The sequence below is a fragment of the Hippoglossus hippoglossus genome, chromosome 9, assembly GCF_009819705.1.
Source record: "Hippoglossus hippoglossus isolate fHipHip1 chromosome 9, fHipHip1.pri, whole genome shotgun sequence".
Lineage (NCBI taxonomy): Eukaryota > Metazoa > Chordata > Actinopteri > Pleuronectiformes > Pleuronectidae > Hippoglossus > Hippoglossus hippoglossus.
In genome coordinates, this window is record NC_047159.1 from 20812887 (window position 1) to 20835750 (window position 22864).

At 41.9% G+C, this 22864-nt stretch overlaps 1 protein-coding gene across 1 annotated transcript in view; it reads left to right on the forward strand.

Annotated features, from left to right (window-relative positions):
• Positions 1 to 22864, forward strand: part of ncor2 (nuclear receptor corepressor 2) — an 89162-nt gene that overhangs the window by 35689 nt on the left and 30609 nt on the right. The window contains 12 exon segments of the mRNA XM_034597069.1: positions 1799 to 1912; positions 7575 to 7631; positions 8449 to 8501; positions 10891 to 10957; positions 12411 to 12583; positions 12765 to 12858; positions 15805 to 15983; positions 16675 to 16729; positions 16832 to 16930; positions 19396 to 19529; positions 21312 to 21472; positions 22591 to 22653. Of these exon segments, the coding sequence (XP_034452960.1) occupies positions 1799 to 1912; positions 7575 to 7631; positions 8449 to 8501; positions 10891 to 10957; positions 12411 to 12583; positions 12765 to 12858; positions 15805 to 15983; positions 16675 to 16729; positions 16832 to 16930; positions 19396 to 19529; positions 21312 to 21472; positions 22591 to 22653 (1249 nt within the window).

Genomic DNA, 22864 nt, shown 5'->3' on the forward strand with positions numbered 1-22864 from the left:
CAAGTGATTCTGCTCCTCTGCTCTTCACTTATCACTCACATGTAGAACTGATGTTTATATTTCCGGATAAACGGGGCGTCGCTTCTTCTGAAACAATGATGAGAAAACGCCACGTTGCGTCATAATCTGCGGTTGAACTTCTCTTCTGTCCACAGGAATGTGTGTGTGTGTGTGTGTGTGTGTGTGTGTTTGTGTACGCTCGTCACTGTTGGTTCTCAATCACTGGTGTTGGATCACAACCCTGATGTCCTGGCTCTGCGCGTCACATTATGTCTTGTGTTGTTTGGCAGGTGAACTGTGTGCGCACAAAATGTTGGACTTTTTTTCAATTCTACTTGTAAACTCTCGAGCGAATCAAACAAGCACAAAGTAAACTTCAGTACAGTTCAGATCCTAATAACTTCTGATTAGAGGTGGTGTTCGTTGTTAACGTGTAAAGTCAGCAGCGGAGTGAGGAGGGAGGACATACGGCAGGGTGATATGGCAGGGTACAAGGTACCCGGGCTACTGCTATAAAAATGAATTTAGCGGAAACCCGTCAGTTCGTGACTGCACACATTTAAATGTCGGTTTCTATACATTTTCGGTTAATTTCCCAGCTCTAGATTCTATGTACTATTCAGCTTCTTCATGACAGTTAAACCAGCTTGAAAGGATGACTGATGGACAGATACACACTAATTTAACTGTTGGGAGTTAAACATCTTAGTTGAAAGGTCTCAATCATGCTCCTTATAACTTTCTTTGGCACCCCCCCTAAATTCTTACCTAATAACCCATTAGCGATAGTAGGTACTTCAAGAAACTAAATTAGGAAAAAAATGTAAGCCAAACATATTTTCGTTTTGTGAGATGAACAAACTGGTACTTGCCATGAGTAGTCTGGTACAACCACAGGCTGTACTCAGATTAACCATTCATGAGTGACCATTCAATAACTTCTCTCTTACCTGCCTCTTTCACTTCTCCCACTTTGTTCCTCTCTTCTTCTTCCCTTCTCACCATCTGTAATTTGCCTGGCTGCAGAGTTTTAGATACACAAATTCTAATAGATTTGGTTGTTCATCCCTCTCGTTACAGCCCTAACCCTAACCCTTCCAGGCAGCATCATGCTCACGTTTAACCTGCATCCTATAATATTCCTACATCCTCTAGCTCTCTTCAGAAACTCTGATAACAGTGGTACTGGCATCATGGGTTTCCCAGGCAACTCCACTGAGGTTGACTCATATTTCAGGACAAAGCCACTTAGAGGCTCCCCAAACACAATTGAATATGATTTCTGAATGAATATTTTGGAGTTATTTAAAACCGTTCTTTTGGCATGGCTGCCCAACAGGTCTGTACAGTTATTGGGCAAACACTGCACAGCATTCTAAAGTCTTCACGTCATGTTTGATTACAAGCCAGGATGACTCATAAGTTAGAGGAACTCTGCTGTTTTCCAGTATTTGTCTGGTGTTTATGTTCCTGCATTTCCCTCTCTAAATGTGACTCCCTCTCTGTCTCTCTCTCTCTTAATTGTCTCCCTCTCATTGGATGTTCCAGCCACACAGCAGGCATTGACTTTGTTTACAGACTGCTGTGGTAACTCTTTGATTAACTAGGCCCTGGGGAGTTAATAGCTATTACAGCTAATGGGACAGTTAGACTTGTCTCTGCTGGAGAGTTGGGGGAGGGAAGGTTGCTCTAACGCGCACTCTTAAACCTCATAACAGGAACTGGTGAGCCACAGGTCTTCCTGGTAGATCTGAGCCTTTTAAGTGTTAACCGTCATCTGTGTGTATGTGTATTACAGCATCAGCTGGAGGAGGAGGCTGCAAAGCCTCATGAGCCAGAGCGGCCCATTTCCCCGCCACCCAGTGAGGCCAAGCACCGCAGCCTGGTGCAGATCATCTACGATGAGAACAGGGTCAGTATACCACATACACATACACATACACACATACAGACACATACCCTGGTGACTCTCCTCTTAAGTCATAACAACCTTGAATTTGAATTTGGCCACAAGTGGAAGAGTGAATGGAAGAGTGAGAGGGCGGGATACTTTGCCCCTGTGGTTCAGTGCTGTTTCACTAAACTGAAGAAAGATAATAAATTAAACAAATACTCTTTTCTAGAATATTGTCTTGTCTGTGTGGCATGGTTATTCAGTTCTCAGAAAATGGCGACTAGCAAGTGTTGGAAATGACCTTGCACCTGTAAAGTAAACTAGATTACCAAAAAGGTGCAGCTGTTGAACAAACCACAAAATCCTGAAGTCTACCATGAGTAGAGCCCCATGTTGTCTTCTTCTTTCATAATGTTTCATAAACAACACAGTCAAAGTGTGGATTTCTCTTTTATTTCTCAGGGCAGTTGAGAGGTCATATGATAGGAAACGTGAAGTTGGATTTAAGTCACAGCTATCATTACATGCAGCAGCTCTCTGCAGAGGATTACCTTTTCAATGAAGGGATTCTCAGTGCTCTCAGTCCCCCTAGTGGAGGAATGCCATCTCCTCTGTTATTGGAATTGGCATTTAAAGTAGGGAACTCCTCTCACACTGCATCACAGCCCAGATTTAACCTCTTTGAACAAACCCCCTATGGGAAACCAGGAGTAAAGGTAAAACTTCACAGTTCAAATGAAAGGCACTCCTTTCTAACACGTTCAAGGGAAATGGTTTTAATAGAATGGCAAAGCAGTGTAGAGAAAATACACCGCAAATAGAAAACCTAGTTTAAGACCCATGCAAGCCTGCTTAAGTGTCATTGAGCAAGAGATTAATCCTTCAGAGTTCTTGGAATGGTGTTGTGACACACTGCTCTAACCTGCATAGATACCCTCAGATAACCAGTGAAAAAACCTAGAAGCCCTTTTATAGGGAACACCACAGCATAGGGTGTGTCCTTCCGGACTTTCTCCCTCACTATCATCAATCACAGCCAAACCAGAGCACTTCTGTACAACAGCAGGACTGAGCAGATTGCACAAGACTCAACTGTGAACGGCTTGAATTTTAAGAATGACTCATGACTTACTCCACAATGTAGCCTGACCTCTGTTACACTTTCCTACTCCCTCTGACTAGCAGGATGAACTCCGGCCTGCTGGCTCCCCATTTAAAGGTTCAGTGTGAAGGATTTAGGGACATCTAGTGGTGAAGTTGAATGTGGCAGATGAATACCCTTCATCTCCATAGAGAGAACCTGATGTAAATATATAGTATTTGAGTAAAAAGGGTCCATTACAGGGTAAAGAAAATAACAATTAGGTGATCACACTAATGAAAACATCACTAGGATTATTTTATTTTCAATTTTTGCCAGTAGATCCCTTTCACCTAAATCTTACACACTGGACCTTTTAACTTAACTTTCTCTCTCTGCTTCCCTCCTCCTCTCTCTACATAACCAGCTTATCCTTAGTTTTACTTACACTAAGCCCAATGCAACAGGGCATTTACTCATCCATTAAGCATATGAATGTTTTTTGTCTTTTAGTCATTATAACATTTATTATGAATTAGTTCCTAATTACCATTACATAAGCTCCATTTACTCTAATCTTCCACAACAACAATTCAGCTAGCTTGGTAACAACTATCAATGATCTAAGACCGTGTTCATACTTGACATTAACATGTGTCTTGGGTCATCTGATCGCACATAGAGGCGTGAACTAGGGCTGCACGATATTAGGAAAACATGCGATAACTTTGTTGAATATCGCGATGACCATATGACTTGCGATAAATAAACATAAACAGTCCCTGGCAACGGACGCAGAGACCACGTACAGCTCCAGCACGAGGGAGAAGGCGCACAGCCCGGTCGCAGTTTAAGCCATCTTTTGCGATGAAGATACATTTTCGATATATCGTGCAGCCCTAGTGTGATACATTAAAGATGCATAGAGGATATATTTAGATCACTAAGGTCACATTCTAAGGTGGTCTGGGTTTTATATGTGGGTAGTTGTGTCCCAGGAGATAGAGAGGGTTGTCCACTAATCAGAGGGTTGGTGGTTTGATCCCCAGCTCCTCTAGTCTGCATTCTGAAGTGTCCTTTGGCAAGATACTGAGCCCCAAATTGCGCAATATGAAGTGAGTGTGAAGGATTGAATGTGAAGTAAAGTGCTTTAAATGGTCGATAATGGAAAAGCCTAATATAAATACAGTCGGTTTGTCAGTCAATGCACAGTCCTGAGCCATACTGAAGGACCATCATAAACAAAGTTTGTACTCATTGACATCCGAAAATATCAAAAAGACCAGATAGATACAGTATCTTACAAGTGCGTCAAACTTCCCGGGTGAACTGGGTTGCTTGGATCACACCAAGCAATTTCTTTCTGACAAAAACACATTTAGACTTCGAAAACAGCAATAATGTATGTTCTGTCTACACGATATGCACCTGGCTATGATGACTCCAACTTCAGTTTGCCTTTTTGAGCTGATGTCACAGTGGTGTCATCTGTCCCCTCTGGGCTCAGTGTCACCCGCTCTCTCAGACGGGTTTACAGTCGCATTTCTACTGACAGCCCATTGTCAAACCCTGGGGATGGCTTAACCAAGTTCCCTCTTTTCATATTTGGGACACAGCAGTCATGGACATGAACACAAGAAAAGACAGGCCTACTGAGAGTGCATTATCATAATTCTGTTGAACTATGCTAAATCCTCATGTCTAATCCTAATATGGCCTTGTAGCGCTCTCCCTCCGTCTCCCTCCCTCTCATGTTGTTTGCTTCAGTCTGTTTTCCTGTTTTTCTCTCCTGTGCTCTCTTCATGGGAGGTACACAAGTTTTTTAGTGCTGTGATTTTAGTCACATAAGTATCCACAGTCTGGATATATATTCTTACAGATTTATCCCAGGTTTTCTAATGTCTCCATCTTATTTTAAGGGATCATGTGATCTACTGGGGGAAATGCCTTGTTGACAGCAGGCTGCATGTACAGCAGTACAGCTGCTAAGCTTATAATGCCACTGCCACAGTAGCAGTCCTTTGTGTGACCACAGGGAGGGGGCATGATTGAAGTAATAGAGCGAGCCTCTGTACTCGGTCTTGTGATATGTGTGTGTGTTAGCCAAGAGAGAGCAGTTCTCTTTGTGTAATTAACCACAATTTTAGAGAACAGGTAATATTGAATAGCATCCATTTTTCTCTCCCATTTGCTATATTTGTCATTTCTTGTATCTAATATTAAGCCATTTCCCAAAAGTTCTGAGGTCAGTATCTTGCTGTTTTTTTGCTAAAATAATCATGGCCAGGAAATAAAGACAAATCCTTGAGCCTCTCTACTCCCGAGGATAATGGGCTGCTTTTTAATAATTGCTGCTCATGAACTACTATCTAAGGCAACACTCTGCAGCCTGTTACACCTACTCATGGGCGAGGAAGCAACAGGAATGAGTTTATTGTGTTAACATAATTGCATTGTCTAACTGTGTTTGTATTTTAATCGTACATAGAGCAGTGGTATGATGTGACTTTTACACATAAGTAAGCAGTGCTGAAACTTACCATCCTGTTGTCATAGTTATATTTGACAGCAGTTGTTTATGGGGGATCAGCCATGGCACATGACAGCAGGGAGAGTATGGGAGGTTGTCTTTCTGACAAACAGCCAACATATATTTCACTGCTAGTTCACAGCTAGACTGTTTGCTACTACCTGTCGACACACTCACTATCTCTTTCTCACCCATTTACTACACACACAACTTTCACACTGACTATCTACACTACATCTGTACCAGGAATGGCAGTTAGTAGAGCGCATACCTCCACCAAGTCCCAACAGTCCCCTTAAATTTAATCATGCTGCACCAAATTGCACACACTCATAGGTATGGATTTGTCTCATGTTTTCTCTTTGCAGTTCTCTCCGGGAAAACAGAAAATTTTGAAAAATGTAATAATATAATAATAATAGGCTGTCTCAAAATTCTTAAAGCTACTGCAGATCTAAATCACTATATAATTAGCTTGTTTACTTGCTCCGGCTACACTTTAACACTTTCTTTAACACATCTGCAAATGTGTATAGCAACGTCTGCAATATTGCAACTGATGCAGTACATTGTCACCCATCCAGGTTTTATCTTCAATACACAGAAGTCTAAATTATGCCTGACATGGCTGAAAGTGAACCTAGCTTCCAGAGACAGAAGCCTGCTGGTATCACAAGTGCAGTTAAAGATGAATGCAAACAGGCACTATCCAAGATCCTTTATGCTGTTTTGAGATCAGATGTAAGGAGAGATATCACTTCCACTTCAGTATCATCTAATTAATTACATTTTTTTTTTAGCTATAACGGGTCAAGTATTGTTTGCCCTGATGGCACACCAATGATGGAGAGTATGTGCAAGTGTAAATCCTCAGCTCTTCATTTTGCCTTAAGACTTAGAAGAAATGCACAGGGCTATTTTACTCATGTCATTGGCTTCCCTCACAGGTGACTCAGTTCAAAGCCTTAGTTGAGTCAGGTTGAGCTGTTTGCTTGAGCTCCTCTGGGGTCTTACATCCATGACTGTTAGCGTGAGCACTGAGTAAACTTAGGAGTAGATCCCAAACACCTCCTGCGATGCCTCTACAGTGAAGGCAGAGTGAAAGGGACAAGCGAAGCAGCATGGTGGGTGGTGAAAAGTAAAGGTTGACACGCACATACACACTGGCAGGCTCTCTCTGTTATCACCTCTGAAGTTTCTCCCACATCTTCCCCCTTCATCCACCCCTCTCTCTCCCTGTAATCCCATTCTTTCTACCTATGTGTCAGTCCTGACAGGCTCACTGCGTGGTCACTGAAGGGAATGAAGTACTGTAGATGGATAGCGACAGAGCATGTGGTTTGTCACCATAAGTGGGGTGTGTTTGATCGATGAAGGGCGATAGTGTACAGAGTGGAATGAGGAGAATAGTGGCGCAATAAATATAAATGTATGGAGGAGCGGAGCTGCACAGGGATCATCCAGAGACATCGATGGGAGTTTTTCGCTGCCCATCTTCATGCCCCATCACCTCTCCATTCTTGCTTTATGGTCCTTGCCAGGAAGTTTTGTTTTAAGAGGCTGGTTGTTGTAGGTAGTGAGCTGGAGGTTAGATCTTTCTCTGTCTTTCATCAGATGTCTCTTATGAGATAAGCACCGAAGCCCTTTAGCCCCCCTCCTCCTCCCCCAGTTTTTTTGCACTTTCTCTCCCACTCATTTTCTATTCCACTCCCACTTGCTTTCCTGCCTGCATGCGCTCTCTCTCTCTCTACCTCTCTGCACAGGGGAGGTGAGTAATCTTTTTTTTCTGGGAGAGGAGAGAGGGAGCTGTGGCCCATCTAGAGTTAAAAGCTCTAATAATAGTCAGTGCATTCATCTCTCCGTCTATCCATCCATCCATCCATCCATCCATCCATACATACATCCATACATCCATCCATCCATACATCCAGCGGTCTGTCTGTCAGTCTGTCCAGCGAGAAGCGGCGTAGCCTCTGTTTTCCAGTGAGCGTGCTCACTTCGTTGCCGTGGTGATGGCAGAGGTGCAGGCAGCTGGCTAATGCACTACTTCTGTTGTGTTCCCTGACCAGAAAAAGGCAGAAGAAGCTCACAGGATACTGGAGGGATTGGGACCCAGGGTAGAACTGGTGAGTGGAGACTTTATCTTTGTGTTTTATTCTGTATCTTTTTCTCACTCTCACATCTTTGCTTTATTGTCATGTGTGATGATTTTGTTGAGGGTCAGGTTAGAGGAATGAAGGAGGTTAGGGAGAGACTAGGAAAGGGTCTGAATCGATCAACTGATTTGCCCATCACCACTGTAAAAGAATGAAGTTAAATATTTGATCTATGTACTCATGTACTCAGTTAAGCAGAATTAAACATATTTCACATATTAAATGTTGTAGATATCAGAATATAATATGTTTTCCAACCCACAAGCAATAGAAACACAGCCACACAGAAAACTTTTTTACTTCACTACATTTTCAGAACTGGGACATTTGCTCAGCCTTACATTAAAAGCATTCCTTCAGCTGCAATTATATATTTTATATATTTGTGTTTTTTTATTTGTATTTACTCATGCATACTGTATTTGTCTGTAATTTGCTCAGACACACACACACACACACACACACTGACTGAGTGAATTTGATCAGTTCGTACTGTTCAACAAATTACTTTAAGATGCTACACTTAACAGATTCTGTTCTGTCCCTGCAGTTATTCATTTTGAGCTGGATCAAGTTATTTGACTTCTGTCAGTCAGAGCTTTGACTCACTCTTGTTATTTAATGACCATTTCTGCAAACATTTAACTCCTACATTAGGTGGAGTTTATCACGGAGACATTGGGGGGATATTTGAGTCAAATCTGTCATCTGTCCTTCATGTATATTCATTGTTGCAATCATTTACACAACTGATTCTGTGATCTTTTTGTTTCTTGTCCTGTTCCAGCCTCTGTACAATCAGCCTTCTGACACCAAGCAGTACCATGAGAACATCAAAATGTGAGTCTGTCACCAAATGCTTCTACAAAATGTTTTATAAACACTCCAGTATACAAGCTGCTGAAGAGTTGAACCGTTATAAGAAGAGCTCACACAGACTTCTAAAACATTACGACAATAAGACACTACTATACTTTGATTGCTGTGGTCAGAAGAATTTCAAAACCTATCAAAGTGTAACAGGCCAGACAATGTTTTCGGACTTCAAGGCCTGTTATTGATTGTATTTATAGGAGATATTTGTTGGTTTATACATTTACTAAAGTTGAGACTATCTTTAGAAAACCGCTGCTATGTATATAATATAGATATATCAAAATGCTTAATCCAAAAAGAAATGCACAAAGCCCATTCTCAGAAACTTTGCTTCTCAAACAAACCAAGTAATATTTGATGTCACAGGTGTACAGTCACTGCCCTCAGCCTTGCACCCAGAATAGATCACCTGGACCCACCGTACAACAATTATTTTTTGAATTTAACTTTATTAACAATTGCTGCAATTCCTGCTGTTAGGAACAGACTAGTGACTAAAGTTTATATTTTCTGAAATACTGGAGTGTTTTTGTCCAAATTTCACATAATGCAAAGAAAACAGAAGAGCGACACATGCTACAGCTCCAGAGAGAAGAGTGAGAAAACCATATTCACGTGATCCTTGTATTTTTTGTTTTCCTCTATAAACTTACTTCTACCATTAGAAAGTAGAGACGGAGGTGATTAAAATGACCATTGATTACATTTTTTGACCCTGATATTATGACATAAAAAACTAACAGCAGGATTATTTTTGCAGCATCCAAGGTTGCATTAGGTTAATGATGAAGAAATCTTGACAATTTAACATGTTAGAAGATATCTGAATTGAGTCCATGTTTATCAATACGGCTCATCATAATCTTTTAAGTACCATTATTCACTAAGGCACATCAAAGAGCTGTAGAAGGGTTATAATGGTGCATCTCAACCGTTGGCACAGTGGTTTGGGCACAGTGGCATACCACAAGATGTGTCTGACCTCGTAGCCACACACGGCTCTGTCTTCACTCCTTTTGATCCCTTCACCGTTTGATCAGTATGATTGCCTCAAAGCAATTAACTGAAAACTCTCCCCTCTTTCTCTCTCTCTCTCTGTGTGTCTGTGTGTGTGTGTGTTATTAAATACCACTATGTTGCTTTGAGCCAGCACAATCGACTTCTTTGTTTTGCTAACCGGTTTGATAACCTTGGCACTCATCCCTGCTGGGATAGATGAGTACTAATATCTGCTCAGGATTTCATCCCAGTTCATCTGCTGCACACTCAGGGCTGTTACCAGTCAGCTGATGATAAATGCAGCCTACTATGAAGACAAAATCTAACTTTGAAGTCTGAAAAGCTTGTGTGGTTGTACCATTGGACAACATCTGTCATAAGTGTGTGTGTATAATGGATCTTTCAACCATCATGTCTTGGAGGTATTGTGCCAAATTACAGTGTTCTCTGATATCTCAGAAATGGCACAGGCCTAGGGCAGGACAAAGGGAACCTTTCGTTAGGCTTTAGGGCTGCTGATCTTTGCCATCTGCTGTCCAGGGGACAATGCCATAGCTGTCTTTAAAGCGTTCTCACCCATACTTGGCTCAGTATGTGTTTGTTTGCATGTTTGGGTATGTGGAAGTGTTAATGTTGGTTGGGGGTTAAGGCTGTAAAGATTGAATCTGTTTGTTATTGCAGAGATAACATGTTTTGGAAATGAAGCATGGGTCATCCTGTGGGTTTTATCACTCTAGATCCAAAATGTTTTAATGTTAGCTTCTCATTTTCCCTAAACTTGCGCACCATGAATTGCCCACTTCCTCATCCTCTGTCCTTGCCTGTGACCCGAGGGACCCCGTGGCTCAGCTGAAGTGACTAATGTAGAATACGATTACATTAATCAGCGGGGAACGTGACCTTACAACTGACAGATTAAGTGTCAGGAATAAAACTCTGTCTTGCAGCAAAGAAAGACACAAACTGAGTGGCTGCCTAAGGAGATTACTGGCCCTGACCTTTATTTGAAGCACTGTGGCTGGCTCTTCCCAGCCCAGACAAGTTTTATAAGTTTGGCTCCCCTCACTGTCCTTTCCAGCCAGAAGCAAGTTTGAGTTTATCGAGCGGTGGCATACAAGGACAGCCATTGTATGTGTGTGTGTGCGCGTCTGTTTGTTTGTATATTGGATAAAGATGTTAGGCAGAAAAAGTCAAGCAAGAGGAACATGTTTGTGAAACATGTAATGTATGAGAAAAATGTGATGAAAGCATTGTTTGAATTTGGGTTTTCCTTGAATGCCCTCACCATCTCCTTTTCTCTCTATCCCTCTGCCACTCTGTTTTCTCTCTGCCTCTCTTTCGTCACCCCTCTCAGAAACCAGGCGATGAGAAAGAAGCTCATCTTATACTTCAAGAGGAGAAATCATGCTCGTAAACAGTGGGTAAGTAGAGAACTCGACATGTGTGACTCTCTGCCGGGACTCTGATCATAGGCGATGACTTGAGAGAAATTGGCCTAGCTGCTTCATGAAGTTAGTAGCCACGTTTGGCAGACCAAAGAAGGATAGAGCTCTAGGCTTGGTTGGTTTAGGAGAAACGATTTAAAAAAACATACAAAACTAATCTCTTACTGTCACCATGAAAGAAAATTCCAGAGATTTTTTTATACATCTGCTGAATTCAGCCAAGCACCATAATGAGCATTGTACAGGGTTAGTAGCCGCTCTTGCCTGCCAGTGATTGAGCGAGACTGAGCCAAAGAGCATGACTATAAATAAAGCAGAGATCAATGGGGCGAGCTCTGATGCTGGAGCCAGACGAACATCTTAAAATCAACAGGCCTGACAGAAAATCATTATTGCAAACCAAGTCCACAGTTTTATCCAGTAGATTCCACAAGTCGTGAATATGGCAAAATATAGCTTTTTCAAAAAAGGTTTACAAGCTTAGATGTCTTGCCAGCAACAATTGTCCTACAGCTCTGCATTCATTATGTATTGAAAGTTTATGTGAAGTCAGGAAGAGGAGTTTTCAAATGCAGCACCTTTCTCAAAACTCATGTGAGTCATGGATGAGTGTCCAGTCTTCTCATGTTGTGTCTAAGTGGGGGAGGTAGCTCCTCCTGGGCTGAGCGAGGGGAGACATCACCTTGTTGTTTATGAGCCTACTGAGGGTCGTGTCTGCACCAGGGTTAATGGTCTGCTTTACAGCCTGCTTGTGAGGAAGCTGGGAAAACAGTGGGCCGTCGTCTGTCAGAGCAGTGGCTCAAGGCCAGACTCCCCATAGAATACCAAAATATCACCTTGCCCCCTCTGGACATGTAAATGTACATGTTCAGAGACATCAGAGAGACTGAGACTAAGGAAGTTTGCTGACTGTGATTATTGAACTGTTGGACAGCCTGTGTTTTGGCAGATGTCTTATTTGAGCAGAACCTGTTAAATGTGCAGTGTGTAGGATTTAGGATCTAGCCGCAGAAATGGAATATAGTTCATTTGTGACTAATAACCCGTATCTGTGAATCGTGTTTTTGTTAGCATAGAATTAGCTCTTTATATCTTCATTAGGATCCTGTCTTCTTCCACGGAGACCATCATGTTTTACCACCATTTTTCCACAGTGGCCCAGAACAGACAAACCAAATGTGATGACAATGAATTTACTCTTTTGAAATTAGACAATAAAAAAAAGAAAAAGACCTGTCTGGAAATTTAGGGTAAAGGATTTAAACCAGTAAATACTTCACTCTGCACTTTTAAAAGTTGTGCAATTATACTTCTTTCAGACTTTGTGGTCCATTCCGTTTGTGTCTTGACATCAAATGTAAGCAATATTGTTGATCATTTATTGGATCCGCATTGGATTAAGCTCTTTGCTGTTTCTGTTTTGCTTCAGGAACAGAAATTTTGCCAGCGCTATGATCAGCTGATGGAAGCCTGGGAGAAAAAGGTAGAGCGCATCGAAAGCAATCCGCGGCGCAGAGCCAAGGAAAGCAAGGTGCGGGAGTACTACGAGAAACAGTTCCCAGAGATCCGCAAGCAAAGAGAGATGCAGGAGCGCATGCAGAGGTGAGATCACAGGGTTTTTTTTATGTCTCACAATGTTCAAAAAGATGGTTAATTTCTGGAACTGACTTAATCGCTTTGCTTTGTTGCGTTGTTACTGTGATTACTGTAAATAATGAATGTGGATTAATTTCACTGTGTTATGTGAGTAACTCAGTTACAGTTTCTATTTATCCAATTATAGCCGCGTTGGGCAGCGAGGAGGTGGGCTGAGCTCGTCTGCAGCTCGCAGTGAACACGAGGTCTCCGAAATCATTGATGGAATATCAGAGCATGAGGTAATCTCTAGTGTTACTGTTTAGTTATGTTAAAATGGTTTTTAAATGACTATGGAGGTAAGACATCTAGATGAATGGAGTAGAGCGCTTGTCAAGGCTGGCAATGCTGCAAGCATGAAAACTCTGGGTGGGTGTGTGTGTGGTGGTGACTGAACTTCACATAAAATACTAATGCTGGGCTCCTGTTAAATTATTTGTAAGCAATATACCATAAATACAGCTTATGCTTTTATTTCTAACTGTTGATTATTTTGACAATTGTCTTCAGAGTCGTTTATAGGAACAGGGGTAAATGAGAGAAATAAATAACTTCAGGCCTGTGTAAAATAAGCCACTAATGACTTCCATATACAAAACATTATATTTTGATAAAATATATTATTGAGTTTCATTTTCTTTAAACAGTAGTGATAATAAATATCAAAACCGTATCATAATATCATTGAAACCATAGTCTGAAAGAATTGCAAGTCAAAAGTCAGGTTTGCTCAAGATTTATTGATGTTTCCCACTGTCACAAGTCACACATTTCCTCTCAAGAGTCTTCAACTATACAACATACATCCCCTTTTTCCACAGACCCTCAAATCAGTTATTAAATATCCCTAAAAAAACAACATAATTGGTGGTAAGCATATGATCCAAGACGTCAAGCAACTACTAACCGATCACAACCTCTTCTCCAATATAAAATGTAGCCCAAGCTTTCTGTAGTCACTATAACACAGTCATGTTTTATTGGCATATGCCAGTACATATTGTCACACACTGCAACAGTCCTTCTGGGTCAGCCTTACATGGTTCCATTCTCCGATACCAGGTCACAATGAGGACTTATTCTTAACTGGTACACCATTGGGATATTTGTGGTAACCAAGTTAGTAGGGCTAGCCTAAGCTAAATACCAGCCCTTAAAGGCCACCACAGCCCAGCGGCAAACACAGCTGCTTTCGATAGAAATGTTCCCAAAACTTTGATACTGTCTGACAGTTTTAACTGACTGTCACTTTTTATACAGCCTTCCCTTGTCTCTCTTTCCTCCATTTATAACGTCTCGGTCAACACATAGTGCCAGCTGCAGGTTCATCAGAAATGATTGTCCTTATACTCGTCCCTGATGAATGGAAACATCATTATAATGGTACATGTTAGCATGTGCTTCTAAACAACAGCTTTCAATGTTGGCTACTCTTGGAAAGGTTTCAGTATCAAACATGTCAATAAGTTTCTTATCTTAAAGGGGACATAGCATGCCCATTTTACCACAAGTTGATATGGTTCCTTGGGGTCTTAATGAAATGTCTGTAACATACTTTGGTCAAAATACCACAAGGATCATTTAAAACAGCACCCTTTTTACCCTGTATAAAACAGCCCTCCACAGAGTGACCTGTTTTGAGTGCCTGTTCCTTTAAATGCTAATGAGCCAGCTCCCCCCTCCCCCCTCTCCCCCCATGATTTTAAACTATATAAATTACATATTTTATATGATATAAATTATCAAATATGCATCCCATAATTTGTATTCCCCTTGTTGTCCTGGAGTTTTAATTTTCCCAATCACATAATTAAATGTCCCCCTCTGCCCATCCACTACAAGCACACAAGCAGACAGACAGAGAGAGAAAGAGAGGGGTGGGGGGGGGGGGGCTATGAAGACCATCATTTACCCCCGAACCCCGACATTCAATGGGTACAACAACAAGCGGAGAAAGCAGACCTTATCTTCCTCGTCCGGTGTACCCCGGCGTAACTACTGTAACCCGGCGTAACTACTGTAACCCGGCGTAACTACTGTAACCCGGCGTACAGTAGAGCTGAACACTGCGGAAGTCTTCCACACAGCTGGCAGTGTGGAAGACCGCTGCAAGGCAGCGCAGCGCCGTTCTCAAGCACGCAGCCGCCTGGCTGTTCACACGGGACGAGCATTTCTCCGCGCTGGTCAGCCCCATAGACTGTATATATAAGGTCAGCCCGCGATTCTGCTTTCTCCGCTTGTTGTTGTACCCGTTGAATGTCGGGGTTCGGGAGTTACAGTAGCGCTGAACACTGCGGAAGTCTTCCACACTGCTGGCTGTGTGGCGCTGACACAAATTCCAGCTCACGCACGGGAGAGCGAGCGGTCGCTCCCGAGCAGCTGCTGCAGCCTCCCGGTCCCAACGATCCAGACAAATGCCACATGTGAGTGAATCGCGGGCTGACCAGCGGAGAAATGCTCGCCCCGTGTGAACAGCCCGGCTGCGTGCTTGGGAACGGCGCTGCGCTGCCTCGCAGCCTCGCTGCCTCCGGTGTAAACCCGGAAGTAACGAGTGTGGGTGGGCCAAGACCATGTAGGGAGACTTCCAGTTCCTTGTTACGACACAAAACCCAGGAAGCGCAATCGAGTCGCTCAAGCATGACGTTTCTGACTTAGAAGAACTATAACAAAACGCGCGAGTGTTTTTTCCCCAGAGTTTTTGGGTTGGTAGACATGCCAGATACCCACATTAACCTGTAGAAGCACTAACAAAGTGGAATTTGCATGCTATGTCCCCTTTAAAAGCATTCTTTGCAAAAAATGTATATTTGTGCTGACATGGTTGCCATAGTTAGATTTCAGAATTTAAGTAGAAAAAAATATGGTTGGTTGATCCAGTTGAAATGTCAGCTTGGGCAGATGATTTGCTAAGCCTGTGGTGTCAGACTCCAACTAAATGAGGCACTGCTCTTCTTAGCGTTGAAGGGCCATGCTATGAGTGGACATTGCAGAGATAACCACTTGTCACACAATACACCTCTTACTAACATGTCAGCATGGTCCCATTAAACTGTGTGTCAGAGCACCAGTGTCTTTCTTTAAGTCCTGTCCCCTTTCCTGAGCTCAGACATGTTCCTACCATTAAGATGGTTTCCCTCACCAAATCAGCCGGGATATTGATTTTCTGTGTTTGGCCTTGTCTACTTCAGAACACAGAGAAGCAAATGCGACAGCTGGCAGTCATCCCTCCTATGCTGTTTGATGCTGAGCAGCAACGCATCAAGTTCATCAACATGAATGGACTGATGGATGACCCCATGAAGGTGTACAAGGACCGACAGGTTATGAACATGTGGAGCGAGCAGGAGAAGGACACTTTCAGAGAGAAGTAAGCAAAACACATGGTGGAAAATATAGTTTCAACTTCTTTACTTTTACATATGTTGATTTATTGGACAGAATATAGCCGAAATATCTGTCGGTAACATTTTGGCATTTCGCACCCAGAGAGCTTCTTTTTAAGCAATAACCACAGGTATGTCTTGTGAAGTTTGTGTGACCAATGAAAGTAGGTTGTTGGTAGGGAAGTGAATCTTCCTCTTTTGTGAGAAGCAACAGGAGACGTTTCAAGCTCATTTACTTGAAAGCAGGGTCACCGTGGAGTCATGTGTCATGTGACTATTCCATGTACCAGTACCATGAGAATATTAAGGTTATCCAACCCCCACTGCAAAGAATAAATGAGAAAGAATTTGTTATAAACCAAACCATGGCTCAGAAAACGAGGTCTTCGTGGAATTGTTATAATCGCTCTGCGGACTGATGAATATCGGATGATTAACTCTTCATTACATACCAAATTTTTTCATTTTCATTTTCAATGCAATGGTTTTGGTACACCCATTAGATCATATTTTTTAGAAATAAGATTCGTTGTAATTTTAAATTTATTTTCAGCATCACCGCCTCAGTCTATCTCTTTGTTATTCTGTGATCATTGTTTGTCCTTCAGCAATTGTCAATATTTTGAGTTATTCTCCAAAGCAGGTCTCAATAGTGTGTTTGTTCTGCTTCTACAGGTTCATCCAGCACCCCAAAAACTTTGTTCTGATTGCATCTTTTCTGGAAAGGAAGGTATTGATTTCCCAAATTTGATCTAATTTTTGTTTTGCGCTGTGTTATCCCGTCTTCTCCACACATGGTTGTTGAAAAAATTATATTTCTTTTATGTTTCAGACGGTGGCTGAGTGTGTGCTGTTTTACTACCTGACCAAAAAGAATGAAAACTATAAGAACATAGTGCGGAGGAACTACCGACGCCGTGGAAGAAGCCAGGTATTCTCGTCTTAGAAGCTGTTTAAACAGTTTAAACCTTTACACCAAGCCCCATGTGAGGTGCACCACTCTCTGTTTGTCAGAAGAGCTGCAGAGACACAAGCACCAGAATTCCTCTCGGGCTATCACTCGTCAACTAGGCGTCGGCTGCTGTCAGTCATTCATTTATCAGTAACTAGAACCATTAGCTCAGTGAAGAAAAACATGTTTTCTGTTTCGGTCTTTACATTCAAGGCCTGACTCAATTCTCTGCATTCAAGCAGGTTAGGTAAGGACAACCACCACTTCCTTTCAGAGCTCAAACTATACTGGATTTTTGGGGCCAATACTGATTTAGGGAGTAATCATTATATTTGCCAATATTATTTTTTATACGACTTAACCCGAGCATGGTTTTCTTTATTATATTCCATAAAAAAGTTATACACCTTCACAGAAATATCTGTGATACAGTGAATGTAACTTAAGAAAAGTTTGATTTGATTGAGTTGGACCGCAGAGAAAAACTTTCATTCACATTTTAATGCTTCTTCACTGGTGACAGTCAGTCTTGTCATTCTCATTAACGTGATATCTCAGAAGTGCCTGGCACATACATTCACTTGGTCTCAATGATTTTCATGGACCCCATGTCCATCTCATTCTTTTTAACACAATAAATCTCACACCTGGAGGACCTGTCATTACATCTGTCACAAATGTTGTACAAATTGAAACTTGGTGGTCAACATGTGAGGTCAATATCACTTTGACCTCACAAAACATGTGTTTGGCCACAATTAATGTAATCTTTATGCTAATTCATACCTTGGACACTATATGAGGCTAGACAGGCAAGAATGTAAACTGCAAATTAGCTTTTTGATGAAAGCAAACTTTGTGGAGTTGGAATGTTTTGTTTGTGTAAAATGATTTAATCTCTTCTAAAACTAAAAGTATAGCAGTAAGAGTATCTTGCTGTGTTTCGTGTATGAACATAATCTCAGTATCGAGCTTGTTTAAATTATAACATGCCAAAGGCGGCTCAGTAGTGCTGATCAAGTGCCACAGATTACTCAACCCCTCATGTCAGCACGATTTCCATACTGACACTTTTTCTTGAACACAGGTCATTTCTATTGCTAATGAGCTCCCAGTTATTATTTAGCCTCAGATCAGGTGCTAGCGGTTTAACATTGCAGTGGCAGGTGCTAATGAAATGGCAGATTAATTTACTGCCGACCTTTTCCTGTGGGTATGAGGATGGTATCTCCTCATCTTTCCTGAAGAAACTTCTGCTTATTACCTAGCAGCAGCAACTAGCGCTAATGGCTCACAGACACAGAGGGAGGTAACAGCAGAGGAGGAACAGAAAGTGCAGTGCTATATGTCAGAATGACTGCAAATAATAATGGAGATTATGTTTGGATAGTGAAGGTGAGGATAAGTAATAGGCTAATGCAAATCTTAATGTATTTTCAGCCTTACTGAGTGGGGTGGCCGTAAAATCGCTCCTTTAACTACATTTACTGTAGGTATGGCCCTGGATCATCCTGGGGAAAGTTTAGAAGCAGCGCTAACACTTCTACATATTCACGGTGGATAGAGATTATTAGAGTGATACATCTGAAAAAAGGGAAAGGAAAAGTGTAAGAGCTCGACTGGAGGCATTAGCTCAAAGGCAGCAACTGAAAATACACCAAACGGCGCAGCCGATGTTTTCGCTGTTTAGTATATCTTCTTTGTCAGTGTTCAGCAGTGTTAAAGGTTATTTGGTCAGTTCTGTGTGTCAGTACTCATCTGAACTCTAACCCATAAAGCCCAGACAGGCAGGAAGCTGGTGAGGAAGTGGTTCGGGGTGTTTAAAGCACAAAGGTTGTGCAGCAGAATAGCCCTGCCGTAATTCTGGAAGTTTCACATCCTGTTTTGTTTTGCCTTTGCTGAAGATGAACGTATTTTTTGTTTTAAGGTTAGCAAGTATTCTGTATGTTAAATAAGACAAATCAGGTTTTTGGAAGGGACAAGAGAGGAATCACTTAATGCTACACATTTATTTATTTTTGCAAACACCACAGTGCAGTTGTTGTTATCTCATCAGAAAGCCAGCCAGACACCATGTTGTCTGTTGTGCTGAACCAGAAGTGTATTCATATAATATAGATCAGTTCTGCCACCTCACAAACATGCAGAAAATACAAAAGGTGAAATGAGAAATCTCTAATGAAACTATTGGTGTAATCTACTGAAGTGGCACAAAAGCAAACTTGATTATGACTCTAGTTAAAAGAACACTAAATAAGATGAGTTCCCTTACACGTACAGCTCTGTGTTAACCACAATGGTTTTCCGTGTTTATGCATTAACATGTGTATATCAAATGTATACAGGTTACAGGTTACAGGAGAGGTTGTGGTGTTTGTGTATCCATTTACCTTGGATTATCTTTGTAATAGAGTGCCTTGTTTTTACTCTGTCTCTCATCCCAGCATGGCCAGCAGCAGCAACAGCAGCAACAACTGAACCGCAGCAGTCAGGAGGAAAAGGAGAAGGAAGAGAAGGAGAAGGAGGGAGAGAGGGATGAAGAAAAAAATGAACCTGAAGACAAGGAGGATGGAATGAAGTGAGTCTCTGTTTAAATACTGACTAAATCTGTCCACGCTGGACTAATGTTTTGTATCAAACACTTACAATTTTATTTTCGGCCTTAAATTATACGTCTAAATACTGTGTAGAAAAGCAAACTAACAGATTGAAAAAAAAAAGAAGATGAGGCTGTGTGAAAACCTTTCCACCACAATGTATGGGCCTGAACCTGTACAGCTGCAGCTATCTTCCAGCTCTCTTCATTTCTTCAACGTGCATTTTCTTTTTAGAATTGTTCCAGGTTCAGGTCAGGCTGCAGCAAATGGTGTAGGAGTAAGTTTTTGGCTGCGGGGAGCGGATCTGGAAATCCAATCATTCTGCAACCCTTGAGCTCTCACTCTCTCACCTCCAGCAAGACTTTCCACCTACAGCAAAGTCAAAGTCCATTCGTTGCTCCTATTCAAACAGCTGCTTTCCTATGTGTGCTTCTCCCCTTCCAAATAGGATGCCAAGTGTCCTTTTTAAATATTCTGTGCTTATGTTGTTAGTGTTTGTTGGGGGGGGGGGTGTTTGGTGGGAAAAATGAGCAGTATGATTAGTTTAGCTGTGGGCAAGCAGGTGGGGGCAGCACAGGAGGGGTGTTTTCAGGTACGGTGCCTGCAAAGGATGCAAAACAACAACATGTCACTGCTTTCTGTTGGCTGGAGATTAAAGGTTCAGTGTGTAGAATTTAGTGGCATCTGGTGGTGAAGTTGCATGTTGCAGCTGAAAACCCCTCACCTCACCATCCTCTTCCAAACATGAAAGAGAGATTAAGAGTGTTTGTCCAGTTTAGGCTACTGTAAAAAACATGGCGGCCTCTGCAGAATGAATGCTCCCGACGTAAATATAAGTATTTACATCCATAGGATTATTTCATATTCAATTTCTGCCAATAGATCTCTTTCACCTAATTCTTACACACTGGACCTTCAATTGATAAATGCAGAATTATGTCTGTGTTCATGCACTTTTCAGTGATCTCAGCTGTGGCTTTTCACTGCAGCAGTTTCAATTGATGGCAGTTAATAGAAATAGATAAGCAGCTGTGCCAAACTGAAAGGAGGAGATGATTATGATGAAGCATCGCCTTCTGCATCCCTGCTCTGAGGCGAGGCCAGGGGGACTCCATGACTCCCAGCGCCCCCTGCTACCTGCCCGTTACCCCTGACACAGCTGGCGCAGCTATATTTAGTGTGCCACCAGCTCCTCTCAGCAAGATTAATGTAGCTGAGGGAGGGTGAATGGAGGAGCAGTGGGTTCAAACTCAATGGCTCTCTCCTGGCATGGCTTTGTGCTGACACTTGATAAATTATCTAGAGGAAAAAAGAAGAACAGTGTGCATACACTTGGCCAGGTTTGACTCACTAAAGCTCAGGGAGTGTAGAGGCTCAGGCATCAGGGACATGATGGTGACAGACAACAAGACTGTATTAGTATTATTATCATCTCCCTAATCCCTTTTTTTTTTTTTTTTTTTACAATTTCTAAATACAATATGATATATTTATAATTTTGAATGATACCTCACAATGTACATTGCAACTTCTGTCTCAGGATTTTTGCATTTGGTCTTGAGCAGTGATACTCATCCCACAGTTTGATTAATACAACTATGTTGTCAGTCGAAACAGTTTTTCATGTCAATGCTTCCCAAAATTTTGAAAACTGTGTACTTGGCTTTTGGCTTCTATATCATTGATGCATCATATACATCATACACCCTTCAAACACCCCGTGTGTATCTATAGCTGACTCTGTTGACATTTCTCAAATGCAGGGACGACACCTCTGGAGAGGATGCAGAGGACAAAGAGCCGACTGTGGCTTTCAAGGGTCGACGCACAGCCAACAGTCAGGGCCGCCGCAAGGGCCGCATCACCCGCTCTATGACCAGTGAAGTAGAGGAGACCACTACACCCCCACTCAACAATGAGCTTGGTCAGTCTCTGCTGCTTTGTTTCGTCTTATTTAATGTAAAAAAAAAGACATTTAGCATGCTGTACATTTCAAACAGTTTTTTTATTTGTGAGTGAGTCAACATTACTTTCGGTAAATTGCGTTTAACTTTTCATTTCTTATTCATCGTAAGGAAACTTCAATCTGGGTTCAAAAGTAAAAAAAAAAAGATATCAAACATTGTTAAAACCAATAATGTAGGATGAAGTAATGTGCAACTGTCAGGAGCAATAACATGATAAAGGATTTACATTGTAATTATTTCACTACCACCTTGCAAGATCAACTTTGATTCAGCTATGGACTCCTGTCCCACACCACAAGAGTGCACTATTGTTCCTTTTGTCTTCTTTCACTTATTCACATTCAGTCATACGCTCATCACTTTATACTAAAGTGACACTCATAAACATACTAAGAAATCAAGGCGGTGAAAAAGTGCGACTACATGAGTTAAAATCCTGTTTGTATTATTTGAGTACAAATCCTCTCTGTGTAAGCAGTAACCCCTCACCTAGCTCTTTGTTTCCTCACTGGTGGCAAGTCAGCCATGTACACACAAACACTCTTGCTGCAGGCTATAAGCAATTTTTGATTATTCAGCAGTTTTGTAGTTGTTATATGCTGTAGTCGCCCTTGCAGCACAGGTTTTAGTTACTGGGAATCCCCAGGTGACTTGGGCTGTAGAGAATCTCATAAGCAGAAGCCCCCCCTCTGCCACTGTTTGGACGCATGAGCAGAGGCCCCTGCTCCGCTGTCTGCTGCGCATGGCCAGGGTCGGCCCCGCTTGTGGTTTATGCAGGGAAAGAAGCCAGTTGTTATGTCTATAATCATTAACTGACTTCTCTCCTTGGATTTCCTGCTTCCTCCACCTAAAACAAACAGTCCCTAGCGACCCACGCTGCAGTGTCTCCTTGGCAAGCAGCACAAGCCACCCTGCCCCCTCTTACTTATTCTTTTCTTTTCTTCTCTTATTTCTCTCTCTATTTCCCTTCCTCTTGTCAGTCACTCCCTAACTGACTTTGTGACAACTGCCCACCCACCCCCACCTCTGCCCGCCTTCTCTGACTTCTCTATTTTTTTTTTTTTTATTATTACAGCCAATCTGGAGATGAATGAGAGCTCTCGCTGGACTGAAGAAGAGATGGAAACTGCCAAAAAGGGTAATAAGATAAACATTTCTTCTGCCTGTGAAATGTAACTTCATCACAGTTACTCGCATAATAATCCATCAAAGAAAAGACTATCAGCAGCGGATCAAGGGCTGTTCTTTCGATAGCATAGACAAGTGATGCGGCTGTGACTTCCTGTTTGTGAGGCAGCGGCTGCCACGTGCTGCTCGGTTGTGTCTATGCATGTGTTTGTGCATGCGTG